A 17,724-nucleotide genomic window follows, 5' to 3' on the forward strand; every position below is an offset into this window, starting at 1 on the left:
AACAGAAGGCAATCTTTAATTAGAGTCCCTGACTGCTAACAACATTGCCCAAAACCTTTTTTATCTCTTGGAAGGGAGAAGTTATTGGTTCAGGGTAGTGGGTTTTCCACTAAATGTTATTGAAGAATAAATATATGATTGCCCAAGGGGGGATGTGTAATTAGATCGATGCTCTCCACCTTAGCAATTTATACAAGAGTATTTGTCAGGAGTTGCTGGAGTCCTCAGTAGAACTACAATAAATTTTTAATCAGTAAATTCTAAACAACTCGTTGGCCCTACAATATCAATAACTACTAATCTGGAAAGATTTTTAAGCAATTCTGGTTTTCTCAGGATGACTGAAAAATGAGTTTGTACGTGAAGTTGTGGGATGTGGGGTTTTTTGTGGGTTTTTTTGTCTATCTGAACATACTGTGAAGAAATGCTGGCTCTCTGCTCATGCTAATAGCCAACATAACAGAGATTTCCGTAAAAAGAATGGAAATACTATGGCTTTCTGAAGGAAAAGTTGTAACCTGAAGAATGAACCTAGACTGTCATGATAGTGGAGGCAACTTTTGATTTTCAGTAACTTTTACTGAGCTGCAAGAGCTTCCTATTTCAAACTATTTAAAGGACCTAGAAGCTTGACAGTCAGCATTCTCCATGCAGACAGTGCAACCTTCTACTGATTACCAAATCATTGTGGAATTTTTTATGACATGAAATAAAGAACTTGTTAACAAGTTACAGCAATTGTACTTTTAAAGAACAATAAGGACTTAGATGAAAGAGTATAAAAAGTGTGTAAGATGCATGCAGACCATCACTCTGTACTTTCATTTAAGTTAAACATGAGTTATGTCTCCTTGTTTTTGTAACACCATGGACAGCTGTCTACACCAGTTACCAGGTGTAGACAGCTGTCCATGGCAGGTGGTTCCTCACATGATGATAAGCCTAAGTGAGAATACCTCTTCATAATAATTAAATATATTTTAAAAAAGGTAGGTGCAGTTTGAAGTTCTGTGTGGCACTGAAATTTAGTGATTTTACTGAGACAATCTAGTATGAAAGTAGAAAGCTTTCTTCTGTAGCATATAAATTTGTTGAACTGTGCATCCCTTGTGTCATATTTTTAAGACAGTTTATTGCAAGTAAAAGAAAATCAGTGGATTTTTTTTTAGTCTATTGAGTTAATTTCCCTAGTAAGGGAAAATTGACTCCAATATGCAAACTTCCATTATGTATTTACTTATTTATTTATTAGCTTGGTAATGAAAGAATTTTGCTGTTTTGGGTAGTATATTGAGAAAAATCAAAAGTGTGAACAATGACATTATATTGTTATGTTTAACTCTAGGACACTATATAAATTCAGCAATTCTGTGTAGGGTTTGACTCACTGTTTTTTCAGAAAAGTGAATTCATTCACTGATCTATAATGCTACTGTGGAAAACAGGAAACAATTTTCACATTTCAGCTGGAAAAGACAAGTAGCATTTTTTATTTTTAACCTTCAAAAAGGGCTTTGCTGAATGAGGATTTCATTAAAAAATGAGTATTTATGCTTTGTTCTCAGACACCTCTATTGTAATTAGGTTTGTAGAAGTGATGTTTTGAGGTGATAAGGCATGGAAGACTAAAGTCACAGAGAAAGAGAACCTCTATTGCGTAGAAAGTGTTCCTGGGCTATGTAAAGCAAGTGTACTGTTTTATACTGCTTTGACTAGGATGGTTATCAGTCTGTTATGATTATGCTAATTACACAGAAAATTGAGGTAGTGTGTTTAACTTCTACCATTAAATAGGCAGCTGCACATATATGAAGCTGACTAGGTTGCATAATCACAGCATCAAAGAGCAACCACAATTTTAATGTGCCATGTTTTTGCTATTTCCCCTTGATTGTGATGTTGGATTATATCAGTGCACTGTAGCATGTTATTCTGCATCCCCAAAGGATTGTAAATCTCTGAACCATATGGACTTTTCTTCTTAATTGCTCGTTTTGTTCATATTTGCAACAGATCTTTTAAGTTAACCTCTAGAATTCATTTATTTCCAAAGAAATAAATCAGTCTTTAGATTACAGTTGCAAATACTCGCAGTTTTGTCAGCCAGTGACTGGAGTTTATTCTTGACATTCCTAGCATAAAATGTTAAAACGGCCTGTATGTGGACCTTGTGCCTTTGGTGGGAGTGGAAAAAAGTGATCTCAGCAACTTCTGAATGCAAAAGATTATTCAAAATGTTCATGATTTTATACAGATTCAATAATGATTTATCATTATTGAATCTGTATAAAATCTTGGGAAGGAAGAAGAGTACTAGTTTTCTAGAAATACAGAAGGTTTTTGTATCTCTAGGAAAAGTTTTATTTCTTGGTAAGCCTTCATTGGATTTCTTTCACCAGTTCTTTCACTCAAATCATTAGATAATTTAAAATTTTAAGTTTAAATGATAGCAAAATCTAAGGGTATATGTGCTGGAAATGGAAGAACATTTTTTTTACAGCATGTATTTTAATTCAGTCTTACATACCTGGCTTCATGTTTAGGGAATCTGTTCAGAGAGTTTACATATAACAATCATCTTAGTATGACTGCCTTCCCATAGCTTTTTTATATAAGGCAAATCTGTCAGTTTTACTAGACTGATAGCATTCTCTTTCAAAGCTGTCTAGCCACAACTTATGTGTCTGCATCTTTATAATGTGCATAATGGGGACTTTATTGACTTTGTTTTAGACCTACGACACCTCTGTTCAATTCCTAGCTCTATAAACTAGTGTAGAGTCATTATCACCAGGTGCCTCAAAATTACAGCTAAGGGAAGTTGGGATTTTTGATTTAGATTTTTTTTCACTTCTGTTTGGGTTTTTCTTGTTAAGAGATGAGAAAGTATTTATCAGGGCAAAACAAATTTGGGGAATTTATTAGCATAAACATCTAATAACCTATTCAGATATTGAGAAACAAAGACATATTTGAACAGTTAGGGAGAACGCTGTTCCTCCACCTTTCCCCAGGTTCAGCTTCACTTCAGGCATCCCTCCTTCCTCCTTCCTAGTCTCTGTTCCTGTGGCTATGGTTACAGGTGTCTCTTGGAGGGACAGTAGGAGGTACAGGAGGTTAGGGCCAGGATACAGCCTTTCTACTGCTACTTGGTTTCTCAGGTAGGTTACCAGCTGCCATGTTGCAAAAGAGCACATGTGCTTTTACTCTGTTTATAAGGTATCACCAATGTTCTGTAAACTGAAATGGAAAATACAGGTTTTGTTTATGTAATCCAAATCCACAAATGCTGCTCTGCTCTCAGCTGATCTGCATTGTTATCTTTGCATGTGGTTTTGATTTTACTTTTTAGATTATCATAGAATTTTACTTCTAATAAAGTTTAACTTCAGAAAGGCATATTTCATATTTTTACTCTACTTTCTGCCTACCACTGTGTGACTCTATTCTTGTGGTATATATATCTATCTTGCATATTTTGTTGAAATCAAGGATATGTAATTTTTGCTTTTGTTTGCCTGTAGAACTTACAGAACTCATTACCTTTTCAGAAAGCTGTGCAAAATAAATCTTAGAAAATTATTTTATTAAATTGAAGATGTGGGCCTCATTTTGTAGAAGTAATTGAAACGTGAAAGAATAGCATGCCTGTTGCAGACAGAAGAAAAAGATTTGTGTGTTCTTGCACACAGAGCTGTGCTTAATCACATATTTAATTTTCAGTTATTTGGGCTAATTATTGGCAAGATGGGCCACACTTCAGTTATTATGGTAGTGTAAAAAAATTAACTTTAAAAAAGTTACACAGATCATAGCAGAAAAAAATCTGCCATAGGGATGTTCCTCTCAAATTTAATATCTGTGTATTAATAATTCCATAATGCCTGTTACTCATCCAGACACTTTTATATTTTACAGATTATTGCTCAATTGTAACACTTGTGGACCCATCAAATGTGAAGTTAACGTGCAGTCTTTTTAGTGGAAACCTTGATTCTCTACCAAAAATTTACAAAGTTGGAGATATTGTTCGATTTCATAGAATAAAGGTATGTACTAGGATGTGGGGGGTTTACGTGCTTGCTTTTCTGCACTGAGAGGACCATAGCAATAATTTAGTTCTATATGTACAGAAATTAACTCTTGGAGACATTGGATCAAGCAGCTGATTGTTAAAACAGCTATGGTTATGGTGTGGACCAAAACTGAAAGTAAACTGACATTTTTTCAAACAACAGCAGTATTTCTTAAACTACTTATTTATTAAAAAAATTATTTGGTACTTCTAGATGGATAGAATTTAACTAACATAAATCAGCACAATTTATTCCTCTTCAAACTGATAGAATTGAGGAGTTTCTTTAGGTCTTCTCTTGTGGAGCAGTTTAGGTCAGCTGGAGAATCACTCCAGTAGAAGGAATCTGTCTGGGCTTGTTAATGTGCAGTGTGCTCCTGCTGCTGCTTCAGTGTTATCCTGCATTACTCCATATTTATCTGTATCAAAGGGCATGCAGGAAACTGTTTATAGCTTTGATACTGCTTCTGCTGGATGTTTTTCTTGTGCCTGCTGCAACTGTATAGGGAAGAACAGCTACCCTACAGGGACTGAATGGAAATCCTGTAAAGCTGGACCATACTTATAGAGGTGCATAATGGGATGAAAGATGTGATTTTAATTTGCAACATAATCTTGTATTTTTTTGCATACATAATTTTGTATTTTTATGTAAAATAATTAAATAATTGTAGCAGAAATTGAATGTAAGGAAAGAGGCCAGTAAAAAAAAATAAAAACAAAAAAACCTTTAAAACCTAAGAACATAACATCAACAAAAAAACCAGTTTGCATATGTGAACACTCTTGAGAGTGTCCTAGGAAACTTAAGAGATCTAGGAAATTTAGGATTGTACAAAAGGATGATAAAAGGGATAAATATCTGTAGCACTGAGCATGTACATTTTGATATCTCCTGTAGCAGGAGAACAAAGAAGAAAACCCCATGATAGTGAATATAAAAAGTGGTAAGATTTATCCAGTATTTGCTTTTCCTGCTACTGAGATTGTTTCTGAATCTTAAGAAGTCCTTTCTTAACAGTCTTAAGTTATTCCTCTATATTATAAGTATTTACAATTGAGAGAGAAATTAGCTAACTTGTTCTGGGTTAGTATAAGGCTTCTCTAAGACCATCTATATATGTAATATGAGTAGAATTAAATTGTATTTACATTTTGAAGCTTGTGTGCTGATCAGTACTTGAGATGTGTTATCAGTCTTGGAAGTTCATGAATTTTACTTCAGATGGGAAACTCTTACACTAAATTTTAATATTTTCTCTGAATCCATCAGGGTAAATGTTGTTCAGATACATTCATTTCAGAAATTCATTGTTTATTGCTTCTGAAAACAGAGCACATATTTTATATATGTGAAGAAGGAGAAAGTAGAAAGGGACTGGTCAAAATAATAGAATTGAAAATTGAAAAGTTGTATCGTTGTGGTAGGTCAGTATTGGTTTCTAAGTACACTTCAAGAAACCAAACAAGACCACTGTCAGGAAGTTTATGTATGCACCCTGTTTTAAGCAAACATAGTATTGTCTAACTTCTACTATTTTTTATTATCACCAACTTACTAAGGAAACCTACTGATATAGCACATGTAAGGGACCTCACTACTCTGATTTGGCATCACTTTTTTGAGGAGATCTAGAATTCTAGAATCCTTGTCAGTTGCTACTTTATCATTCTCCAAGAAGATGTTCCAGTATTTAAAGAGAGGGTCTATCACTTCGCTTCTCATATACACTTCTTTTTTCATCACAGTTGAGCTAAGTATAAGCTAAGTGGTTTCCAGTCCTAACAGACCTCCAGCTGCTCATGAGTTGAGAGCTTTTTTCATTACTTTCTAAGTGAAAATGATCTAGAGTGACTAAGATGTCTTTCTCTCGATGGGTGTGTTCTGATTACCCCAGACTAAATAATAGGGTACTTTGGAAGTTTTCATATCCAATCTGAGCAGGTAGAGGTCTGACGCAAAAGCCTGGTGCCAGCTTCTGGGAATGAACTGGGAAGGACCTCTTTCTCTTTCAGCCACTAGCAGCATAGTAGGTATACTTCTAATTACACTTTCAGCACTTCCTCCACTCTTTCCTGCTTCTGTCTCCAGGCTTTAATCACCTTTTTAAGAAAGGATGGAAAGCAAGCCAGGGTAGCAGAGGCCACAGTCTGTGAAAGCTGTGCTTACCAATAAGAAGAGATAGTTATACACAGCCCTTACAGCATGTCCTCTTGTTCTGTCTGCCCCAGATATGCTTTCAAGGTACTTCCAGGAAGTTGACATTGATAGCAAACACATTTTAAAATCACTGCTCCCACTTACACTTTTGGCTTCTAATGGATGACTTCTTCTCCTAGTAACAAAGGTGTTGGCAAGATCTGATGGTCCGAGCTAATAGGAATTTAATGAAGACAGTTTTGTTGTAATTACTCTGGATAGAGGGTAATTTAATTTGCTTAGTATTTGTTGCAGAGAAAGAAAATTTTAAGTATCTTAGTAATAGAACTGGAAAATTATCTAGTTTTAATTACATTTTTGTTAATATTTCATGAAGTGCATCATTATGCATGTCATCTTATGATGATTTCTAATGAATTACAGGATTTAGTAAAGTACAGTACTGTACCTGGGCTTTCAGCCACAATCAGTGCTCTGCAGAGATTATGGAAGGTGAGTCCCCCATCTCCCAGCATAAAAGCCAGGTGACCTATTTGTCTAGTCTTCTTCTGTCTTCATGGCAAAGAAGGAGTTTTCTTAGGTGGATTTTTCTTGGACCTTCTTTTTTATTGTTCTTGAACTGTGAACGCTCTTAATATCTTAGAAATACTGCCTAATGGCACACTGTTAAAGAGTGGGAAGGGGCAATCTGGTGCTACTGGCTAAGCCTGCAATATTTTATACTCCCTTGACTTAGGCAGAATACCAGCCAAAACTCCTTTCTTAAAATGCCTCAAACCTTGCTGTGATGATAGAATGGTTAATTTCTTCATTGGCTTTTCTCTAGTATTCCTTATTATCTCTGAGTGATTCACAAACAAGAACTTACTTCCTCACTTCCAGTGAAGATAACTGGTATTTGATTTCTATTTTAATGTTTGAGTATTAGAAAAGGTGAAGCACATTGTTATTTTGGTGTTCATCTTGTTCAGTGTACTCTAGTAGTTTAATGCAGTCAGGATGTCCAGGATGTGTTCTGGTGGGTCTTTTTCCTGAATGCACAGCATTGCAGAACTGTGTGGTTCATGTGCAACACTTGGAGAATGAAGACAGAGACACTGACCTCTGATCATAAACTTCACTTGTATGGCTTCTTTGGCATGATTCAAACTCTGTAGCCATTACAAAGCCTTAATTCTCTAGCTTTTTGTCATAGTAATCCTGATGCTGTTCTCCTCTCTTACTGTCATTAACTTTAACTTCTGTACGTAGGGGCCAGTTGCCGTAACAAATGAAGTAGGAATTGTAAAGTTGTCACCCTCTTTCTTAGACAGTATTATTGCTTCACCACTGCACTTCTCAAGCCATGTACCATGTCAGAAAATACTCTTTAGAAAAATAGGGTCTTGGGGGTTATGGAATGTGGTATCATAACATAAATGCATCATGAGCTGAACTGAGTTTGCACAGACATCAGTAACTGTCATCTACTAACCTTGGGATAATCATGGATTATAATCCTGTTGTTTTAGTGTTCTGGTTAGATCACAGAACCAGAGAATCATTAAGATTGGAAGTTACCTTCAAGATCATCAAATCCAACCTTTGACCAAATTACCACCATGCCCAATGCAGCATCCTAGATCTCTGGAATAAAAAAATGAAAAAAACCACCAGGAAGATCAGATTCCTTGCATGCTATTAATTGCATATTCATCTGATTCAAACTCTTTAGATTTACGGTGTAAACACATAGTCTCTTTGAGCAAAAGGATTTAATAGCCACAATATAGACTGGTATTCCTTTCATAGATCAGTAGATTGACAAGTGTAAGATGTAAGTCTTGCTAGTGACTTTCTAAGGTGTTTATCCACAGAGGAGGGGGAATCTGAATGTGAAATATCTGGATCATGGCTTCATAACAGCATAGAAGTATCACACTCCCTTTTTTGTTATCCTTACTAGTTCTGTTCTCTCTTCTTGTGCATCTCTCCTAAATCTAGTAATATTTAACATAGCATTCATTCCACTGTGTTATCTACTTTGATCTTTAAACAATCTGCTGTTATTTCCAGGAGCAATCTTACTTTTGCTCTTACCTAGCAGTTGCCTTGTCTCTTTATACTCTCTCCCTTAGTTTAATCCAGTTTATCCCATGAAAGTTGATTTCTTTCCTTCTTTCTACATGATGCAATATGGAAGGTGCTGAGGGACACAGCAGAAGTATCTGCTCCCTTCTTTTCCTGAGCAGCTCTAGCTGTAGCTGTCAGGTTGTTAAGGATGAGGGGGGAAAGTCTGGAGCTTGGATATATAGCATGCTGCATGAGCATTAAACTTTGGCAGAATATACCTCCCGGGCTCTTAGTGTCTTCTGAGAAAATGTGGTCCAAATATATAAACTTGGCCAAAATTAGGTTTGAAACTTTCTACTAAAAAAGATGTTGAAGAGAGTGTTGTCTTTTGCACTGCTATCCAGTTTTCAAATTATTTTCCTGAAGAATGGAAGGAATTAATTTTTTTTTAATAAGCAATTAGGAGATTTTTTTTTAATACAAAAAAATCAACTTTTTTTTTTCTCAGAAATGTCAGTATTAATATTGCATGTGGTTCCCCTTCAAAAATTCTGTAAGGCATGCAACTCGCTTTGAATGGAATTTAAATTAAAAACAAGTATTTTTCCTGTAGTAAATAATGTCAGGAAATAATGACTGTAGGCAGTGCTAGAGTGTCTCTGTAATTTGAAGTCTTAGAAATTTGCAAATATGCTTTTCATATCAATACTTTTGGTCAGGTTACTGGATCAGGTTTTAAATATGTAGAAAATATTCCAAAATAGTAACTTTTTACTCTATTAGAATTTCTAAAGCAGTATCACAGTGCCTGCTGGCTTTTTTAATTACTAAACTAGAAATTATTTCAACTGGCTGAAGTATATAAACTTCTTGCATACAAATTTCTCCACAAAATACTTATATCTTCAGGTAAATTGAATTGGTAAATAAAATATAATGTATTGCTCATTTTCTTCTTTAACTTGTGTTTCCATTGCTGCAGATGTTTCAGACAATCTTATTTTGCAGGCAGCAATCCAGGAATGCTAGAGAATAGGCTATCACTTATGATCCTGATATCTAAATGTGTTTATCATGTCTTCAAAAAAAAAAAATCATTTTACTTCCATGTGACTGTCTTTGTTAGTTTTTTTTTAGGAGTTGCCTCCACATAGTTTTGGTAGTTCAGTTTTCTTCTTGTGATATTTGAACATATTCAAAATGGTTTAATTTATACTTCAAATGACTTCTCTGTTTCATTAGTATCTCTCTGTTCATACAGCTGGCAGTACAAGTAAACCAGAATTACATTATTAAATATAAGAAAATATAATCAGCATCCTGTATTATCCAAATATGTTTAGACTATTTATTTAAGATGAGAAAACATTTACAAAATATAATGAAATATACCAGATGCATTCTGGTGGGGTTTTTTCTGACAAGATACTTTCCTTCATACTAGTATCATCAGTGACAATCATAAAAAAATGAGATCTTCCTTCTTAGTATAAAAACATACATTAGTTTGGTATATGTTGTTTCCCTAGGCATTTTTTGATATTCTGAGATGATCTGTGCCTGCAGTGGTTTCATAATAGTCCTTTGCTTCTATAATTTAACAATCAGTTTTGATGGAAAGCTACCATGGAGATGCTATTATTCCAGCTTTATACACTACTTACTATCACACTTTTCCATTTAGTGAAATGAATAACACCATCTTCAGAGGAAGGAAAAAAAAAAGGATGTATTTTACTTTGCTGTAAATCTATTTATAAATATTTCAAGATCAGCTTCTTTTCAATAACCATATTCAGGATAGGGTTGTACCCCATAGAAATCACTAGAGTTTATTGTCCTTGTAGTTTATTAAGGTGACATTTCACCTATTGTTCTTTAGTTTACAGAAACTATGCCAAAGACTCCTGCAATATGTATTGGAATTTACTTGCTAAGAACAAGCTAAATGCATTTTATCTGCTTCATTTTTTGTCCCAGAGGATATTTTTATTTAGCAACCATTATTTATTGAAATGATTTAAAATTCTCTGGGAATTTGTAAAGAGATAGCAGTCTGCCCTGTTTCCCTTTTAACCCCCTGCTTCACCCTCCCCCACCAGTTTTTTAAAAAAATATGTCCACATCCTCTAGAAATGACACAAAATCTACTGAAGGGGAAATTATTGTCATATTCAAAAGTCCCAGATTGGCTCTTTTATAAGTTTAATTCAATTTCAAAATCATTTGGAAAATACAACATGTTTACAGTATCAGTGCCTAACTTGATCTGAGATATGCATGAGTGTCATAATGGATCAACATTTTTCCATAGATTTTGTACATTTTACACTCCAGTGATACCTCATGACTTTAGCAATGTTTTTTTTTAAAGGACAAGCCCAGATCATTTCTGTTGGCCATCATCTGTTTTGTGGGTCTAACACAAGTAATTTTCCAGCTGTGAAATACTTTTTTATGTAACCCATTCTACATTTCCTTCTCCTGTTTCTTCTGTTTTTCATAAAGTAATATTGTTGAATTTTGTTTACATTTGAGAGGACTCAGTGGCTTCTCCACCTGCCTATGCCTGAGGACATCTGGTTTTGCTAAAGATCATTGGTAATTTTCTCACTATGACAGTTAAGATTTACCTTCTTACATATTTTGTTTCTTTTTTTAAATTGTTATTTTATAATTGCCTCTTCCAACATTAAGGCTGATTTCAAATTCACTAAATGAGGGTGCTGGGAGATGTCAGAAGTACAATATGTCAGCCTCCTCAATTCTCAAAGCACAACATAAAGGCTTTGGGAAAAGAGGAGAATAACTGATGATGGAAGCCCAGGCAGACAAAGTACTTTCTTTCTGGTTTTGTGAAAGGCTTAGAGCCTTTGCAGAGGACTAGGTCAGAATTTTTACTAAGAAAAAAATCAAGATATTTTTATGATGATTTTAAGAACTAATGAAGAAACAAATATGTAAATTAGAAATTAAAACACTTCAAGAAACATTTGACATGTCAGACAAGATATGAAAAATACTCTTGAAGTATATCTTGATACAGGATGAATAGGTAAAAGTGATGAGAGTTTTCATCCCCTCTGGGGATGAGTTTTCATCCCCTTCTGGGGGATGAAATCATCTGTTTAGAGAAGCTATGGAATATATTGCCAGTGATAGCAACTAAAGTAAACCTGTGTGTTTATATTACATCTTACAGGGGAACATGTTTTTCCAGATCGTAGATAATGGGGGGGGGGGGAATTTGTTATGAAACCATGTATTTTCCTTATTTGTACTTTGGCTTTTCTTGTATTTTCAATATTTAAATGTAAAGGTTAAAAGATTGAAGCTTTTCAGTGTTTCACTGAAAAAAAACTTCATCCTGAATTCATGTGTTCCATTGGTCAGGTTTGAAGAATGCTTAAGTAAATCAAAGTTTATCTTAGAGATGACCCTTAATGCATTTATGCATTATGTCAGAGTAGCAGGGATTAAAGGAGTTCCTGTCACCAAGATTGAACTGCTCTGCATATGAATTTCCAAGGTCAATGAATGCCTCATTTGTTTGCTTTTTAAATTTCACCATGTTTATAAAATATAGGCCTAAATCATTGGCAGTGTTTTGCTGTTTAGAGCTTCTGACACACATTGCATGTTCTGCACTTTCAAATCAGTGGGATTTTCGACCATTTGGAAATTGAGCACTGGGAATCCCATACTCGACTGTCTCACAAATGCCACATTTGTGCGTGTTACTGCTTACTTGGTGACCCCACATTAAAGGGATGGAGAAAATCAGACTGCTTCAGATTTCTGGGTGATGAGTCATGCAGTGCTTTGATATAGATAAATCTATAATGGCAGGGAGCAGTAAGACTAGACTAGACCCTTGAAGGAATGCTTCAGACTTCAAATACTGTGTTTGATATGGCAGCAGATAGACAGCGAAATCAGCAGGATTTGGGAGACCTGCCATGAGCAGGGCAGTAGACATTGAATAGTTGTGATAGCTGTTTTCATAATTCAAGGAATGAAAGCTCATCACTGCTTGCTTTATGGAAAACAAATATCTCCTTGAGCTGATATATTTTTTTCAGTTTAATAATATTGGATATTGGTTATTGTGAGGGGCCAAAAACAGGAATCTATAATAGCTTTGCCATCACTCTGCCATTACTCTGCTGTGTAAACCCTAAAAATTAATTTCTCTTGTGCTTTAGTTTCCCCATTTATAAGAGCAATCCTGATATGTTCCCCACACAAATATTTTGATGTGTGCAAATAAAATACTCTGCAAAGATTCTGTAGGTATAAGTGTTACAGGCAGTTATTAGTCTGCCTCTTCAAAAATTTCTCATGTAAGATTGTATTTCTGCTCATACATTTTGTTTTCTTATTAATATTAATTTTACCATTTTGTTTTTATTTTGACTCTGTTCTCCCAAAAGAATCAGGGACAGAAATGATCAGTGGTCCATTTTCCATGCCTATGATAAAGCAGAAATATATTTGTTTATCCATGCGGTACAAACTTTTTTTTTCTCATTCATATTTTATTACAGATCAGGGAATACAATGGACAGATGCAGGGAATTACCAGTGGGGGATTTGCATCCTTAACATTTGATGGAACTGTAGGAGCTCCAGTAGTTCCTCGAACTTCTAGCAGAGTGTACACTTTCATGGACGAAGAACAGAAGGCAGTAGAAGAATTACGTGTTTGGGCAGCCAGTAATATTTCCATCTCTGGACCAGCAACAAAATTGTCTGGTGTTCAGCCAATGCTGTTCTTTGATCTCACTTGCCAGCTGGTAGGAAAAGCAAAAGTGGATGGATCTTCTTTTCTTCTAAAGGTAGACTTCCTTTTTAAAAATATTTTTTTTAGGTTTCTTAAGACATTATGATACATTTTTCAATAAAACAGACATATTAATTTAAATTATATTATACAGATAAATATTTTTGGTGTAAATAAATCTGTGATCCTTGGCTATTTTGTTTTTATGAAAACAAAATAGGAAGCCTGGTTGTCTTTGAAGTTGATCACCGGATTTAGTTTTTTTTAGAGGTTTATTAAGATGGCATTATATAGATCATCATTTCACAAAGATTTGTAGATAAATATCACAAGATTTCTTAACCTTGAAAAATATTGTTAGTTTTAAACTGTATCCTTGTTTTCTAGTTAGCAGCATTTACAGTTTGTTTTTCTAGATTTGATGGATATGATAAGTGCAGTAAGTAGCACTGCCTAAAAAAGAATGAATGATGTTATCATGATGGATTTCAGGTAGCTTCTTTTAGTTACACATAAGCACTCTCAGTGCTTACTGAAAATACAAAATGCAAAGTGCCACAGAACAGGAGAGCAGATTCTAAAGGTGATCCTTACCATTAACTAAATGAAAAGGAGGTCTCCACAATATTCCTAGTTTTAGTTCAGATGTATCAGTCTGGTATTATTCCAAGACTCTTCTATATTTATTTTTGTACTTGATTGTTAAAACATAAGTAATCATCAAGCTGTTATTTTCCACTTTGTGACTTCATAAAATTATTTATTGGTTCCACTGTGTTAAACTGTATTGTTACAATATTTTTAGAAATAGCACTTGGCATTATTCCTTCATTGACGCAGCAAAGATTTTTCTCATACAGAACAATTCATTACTACAGAGAAACAAACCTTAAGTGCATGCTATAACATATTCTGTAACTGCTACAAACATTTCCATGTAATTATGCCTTGTGAAATAGATGTCAAATGAGACCCAGTAAATTTTCATGACTTTGTGGACTGTAATTAAGTTGTTCATTAATGAGTGTATCTTCAACATTGAAAGACCTTTTGCAAGGACAGAGACAAGTGCTTTCTTAAATTATTATTTCTTCACACACTTTTCTGTGTTGTGAGAACTGAAGTTGATTTTGTCACTTTTGTATAGTAAAGGTGAGGACTTGGGGAAGTTTTTGGGTAGACTTAGGAAGGTAGAAGTCTGAGGTCAAATAATTGTTGATCAATTATTTAGTATAAAATATTAAATACTTAAATATGCATTACAATGCTTAAAAATGCTACGTTAATAATCTGTTCCTAATTTCCTTCATTTTTCAACAATGGCAAAATCCATTTCTGATATTAAATACTGGTTGTGATAGAAAAGAAACCTTCCTAAAAACTTGTTGACAGATTTCTGATTTTTTTCTTGATTTGCTAAATAAAAAAAATCAAGCGAAACAACCAGTTCAATACCAACTCAAACTGAGTGATCATTAAATATAATTTTATTGTATTATTTTGATTATCCATTTTATAATTATGTTTTACATTTATTCCAAGTATATCTGTTAAATTAATGGTTGATTATACTATGAAAAATTATTGTTATTATTATTATAAGCATTGATCTCATGTACCTAGTGGAGACTGCTTCAAAGGCAACTAAAATGAATTTCAGCAATTTTGTGCATCACCTGTAGCATAACTTTTAAATTACACTGGATAAATTCCTGTTTGCACAGCAGCAGAGTTGGGCATGGCATAAAGGTGGTATCACTCAGCTGTTAGTGTTTTCCATTTTCTGAGAATTTTGTTAGTCATATTGGAGGAGGCTAAAAAATACACACTAGAAATTATTCTGTCATTTATGCCTTTCATAAGAGTTTTATTATTAATCTTTTCTTCCTTTCTGTCTGTCAGTTAAATTGTGTACATTAAGGTAAGTCATACAATGAGCATATTCTGCTGAAGATAGAAACAGGTATTTTGTCTCTCCCATTTCAGTGTTTTCCAATCATGGTGATCAAATGCTATCACTAACTTTTTTTTAGCTCCAATCTGCTCATGACTAGTAATAGAACAATTTGTTGTTTCTTACTCAGAATTAATTTAACCAGTTTTGGGTTTTATTCCAATATTCATTTTTGAAACCAAGACAGTTTGAAACCAGGATGTTTTCATGTTTAGTGTAAAGCAGAGCTTCCAAGCTCCTGGTATAGAGAGGTTTATCTCTTTTTGTATTTGTGCAAGAAAAAACTCAATCCAACTACTTTTGAAAGATTTTTTTTTTTAAAGAAATTTCACTAGCTTATCAATTCCTCTAAAAGGTGCCCTGGTGCCAGCCCTGTTAGCTCCTCTGGCAAAGGACATTTTAGAACTGAGTCACCATCCTTTTTATCTGAACAGGTAGCACGCAGGTTATTTTAATCCATTTGTCAGATCATCTCTCCAGTGTAGAATTACCAAAGTGTACCAAGTAAAGCCAGTTGCAAAATAATGAAAAAATTGACAAATTCAGGATTCTTTACTTTATCAGAGTGACTAAATTTGTTGTATATATGCACTAAATCTGTTTTCAAGCTGAGTTCTGGAAAAGATGTGATAATTCAAGCAATAGAATATCTCTCTTTCAAAGGTGGTTTTAAGTATTTCATGGTGCAGGATCAGAAGATAACAGGCTTTTTTTAATCTGTGGCAGCATATACCACCTCATTATCTGGGTCCTTCAGAATATACTCTTATTTGGCAACATAATTTGATGTCATGGGTCATTTTTGCTGTGAACAGTTTTCCCTTTTATCTCTTGATTCTGGATGCATATTCCATGAGTTATTCCTAGTGCATTTATACATGGCTCTGCTGGTTCTTAGATCTTTTCCTGTTGATCCAAAGCAGTTAAGCATAAGAAGTAGAAATCCTTTAAAAATTAGGCTCTAGTGTCTTTTTTTCTTGCCTAACTCATGGGCCAAAGCACCTTGGGATCACAAACTCTATGAAATTGGAAAATAGGTTCTTCTGCTGAACCTATATGTATGAAATCCTATGAAAAGCAGCATTTCAGCATTCCAAATGCTTCTAGATTTTTGTTTTACTATGCCAGTATATCAAACCATTATTTTTGAGTCTTTGAGAAGAGTATCTTCAGAAACTCAGGAGACCATAGTTCACAAAATAATGTTTGGGTTAAGAAGTAAGATTTTGAGTTCAAGGTGTTAAGCCTGTCAGTAAACTTACCTTTTCACAACACTTTGATAGCTGAAAAATAACTACTGATATTTCAGTACTTGGAGTGTATCAAGGATTTACCTTTAGGCAGACAAGTTTTAAAATCCCTGTTAATAAATATAGATTAAGTATTGATATTTTTCTAATATGTTCTGGGTAACTAGCAGTATATAATGCTATAGGAGATCATCAGTAATTAGGTCAATATATGTTGCAAATGCATATGCAATGTATGTATATGGACTCAGTATTTACATACTGTAGCTGGAGTGGTTAAAAAACCCTTATAGCAGGATTCAAATATTAAATACAGACAGTTCTGCATATGATGAATTCTTCTAGTTGGGACAGCTGACCCTGAGATTGTCTCAGTTGATCAGAGCAAGTGCTGAGAGCACCAAGGTTGAGGGTTCAATCATCATGTGGACCATTCATTTAAGGGTTAGACTTGATGATCTTTGTGGGTCCCTTCCAGCTCAGAATATTGTGTCATTCTCTGCTGGATAAGTAGCTGAGCTTTTGCTAGAGCTGTTATTTTTCTTTTTTATTTAAATATTAACAAATTCCAGGTCTTAACACTTGATTATGTTCACTGTAGAGGTTATTTTATGCTCTGTAAGGAGTAATAAGTTAAAAAATCCTATAGGGTCAAATTCAAGTATTTTAAGGACTTTTAGATTGAGACTACAACTAAGATCTCTTATTGTTAATAATTTTTAATCAAACAGAATATTTTAAGAAGTTATTTAAAATTTGAATCTAAAGCATTCTGAGCACATTGAAGTAGTTCATTTGCATTGCAGGTTTGGGATGGCACTGAATGTCCCTATCCCACATGGAAGGTGCCTGTAGAAGCAAAAGACCTGGAAGGAGAAAAAGGTCTTCTTCATCAGCTGAGAAATCTAGCAGTGGACATTCTGGTCTATGATAATCATGTACAACTGGCAGAATCACTTAAGGTAATGCACAGTTTGGTATTTAACTCCCTTTTTATGGCCTGTTTTCTGATTATTAATCACTTCAGAGAATGCATCAATTCAGTTCTGCTGTAATTCATGTGCTTCTTTATCTTTCACTGTATTTCCCATACCTTTTATTTGAATGCAAAACTTTTTCAACATGTGTTAAACAGGCTCATTACCCAAAAATTGCCATGAAAAAATTCTCAAATTAGGCACTTTCCAGACACTGCAATATAATAGATAATACAATGAAAATAATGCCCTCTGAAAATGTATTCTGTGCTTTAGAATTATTTTTAAATGATACAATGCCTTGTTAAACTTGTAGTCCTATTAAAGACCCTTAATTCTTAAGTCAATAGAAGATTTTCTATTCTACAAGCTGCAGTTTGCAGTGCAGTCTCCATTTAGTAGATCAGTAATGTTGATTATACTTAGATAGAGAAAACAACAACATAATTAAACACCAGATCTTCAGCAATAC

At 34.3% G+C, this 17,724-nt stretch overlaps 1 protein-coding gene across 4 annotated transcripts in view; it reads left to right on the top strand.

The window, feature by feature from the left end:
* The window catches only part of POT1 (protection of telomeres 1), a 60,114-nt gene that overhangs the window by 20,522 nt on the left and 21,868 nt on the right, over positions 1 to 17,724 (top strand). For 3 of the 4 annotated variants that reach the window (XM_050970063.1, XM_050970062.1, XM_050970064.1), the window contains 4 exons: positions 3,919 to 4,049; positions 6,660 to 6,728; positions 12,836 to 13,126; positions 17,082 to 17,237. In XM_050970063.1, coding sequence (XP_050826020.1) covers positions 3,919 to 4,049; positions 6,660 to 6,728; positions 12,836 to 13,126; positions 17,082 to 17,237 — 647 coding nt within the window. The remainder of the gene's footprint in view (positions 1 to 3,918; positions 4,050 to 6,659; positions 6,729 to 12,835; positions 13,127 to 17,081; positions 17,238 to 17,724) is intronic. The other variant, XM_009086794.4, reaches the window with a different exon arrangement.

The sequence above is a fragment of the Serinus canaria genome, chromosome 1A (genome assembly GCF_022539315.1).
Source record: "Serinus canaria isolate serCan28SL12 chromosome 1A, serCan2020, whole genome shotgun sequence".
Taxonomy (NCBI): Eukaryota; Metazoa; Chordata; class Aves; order Passeriformes; family Fringillidae; genus Serinus; species Serinus canaria.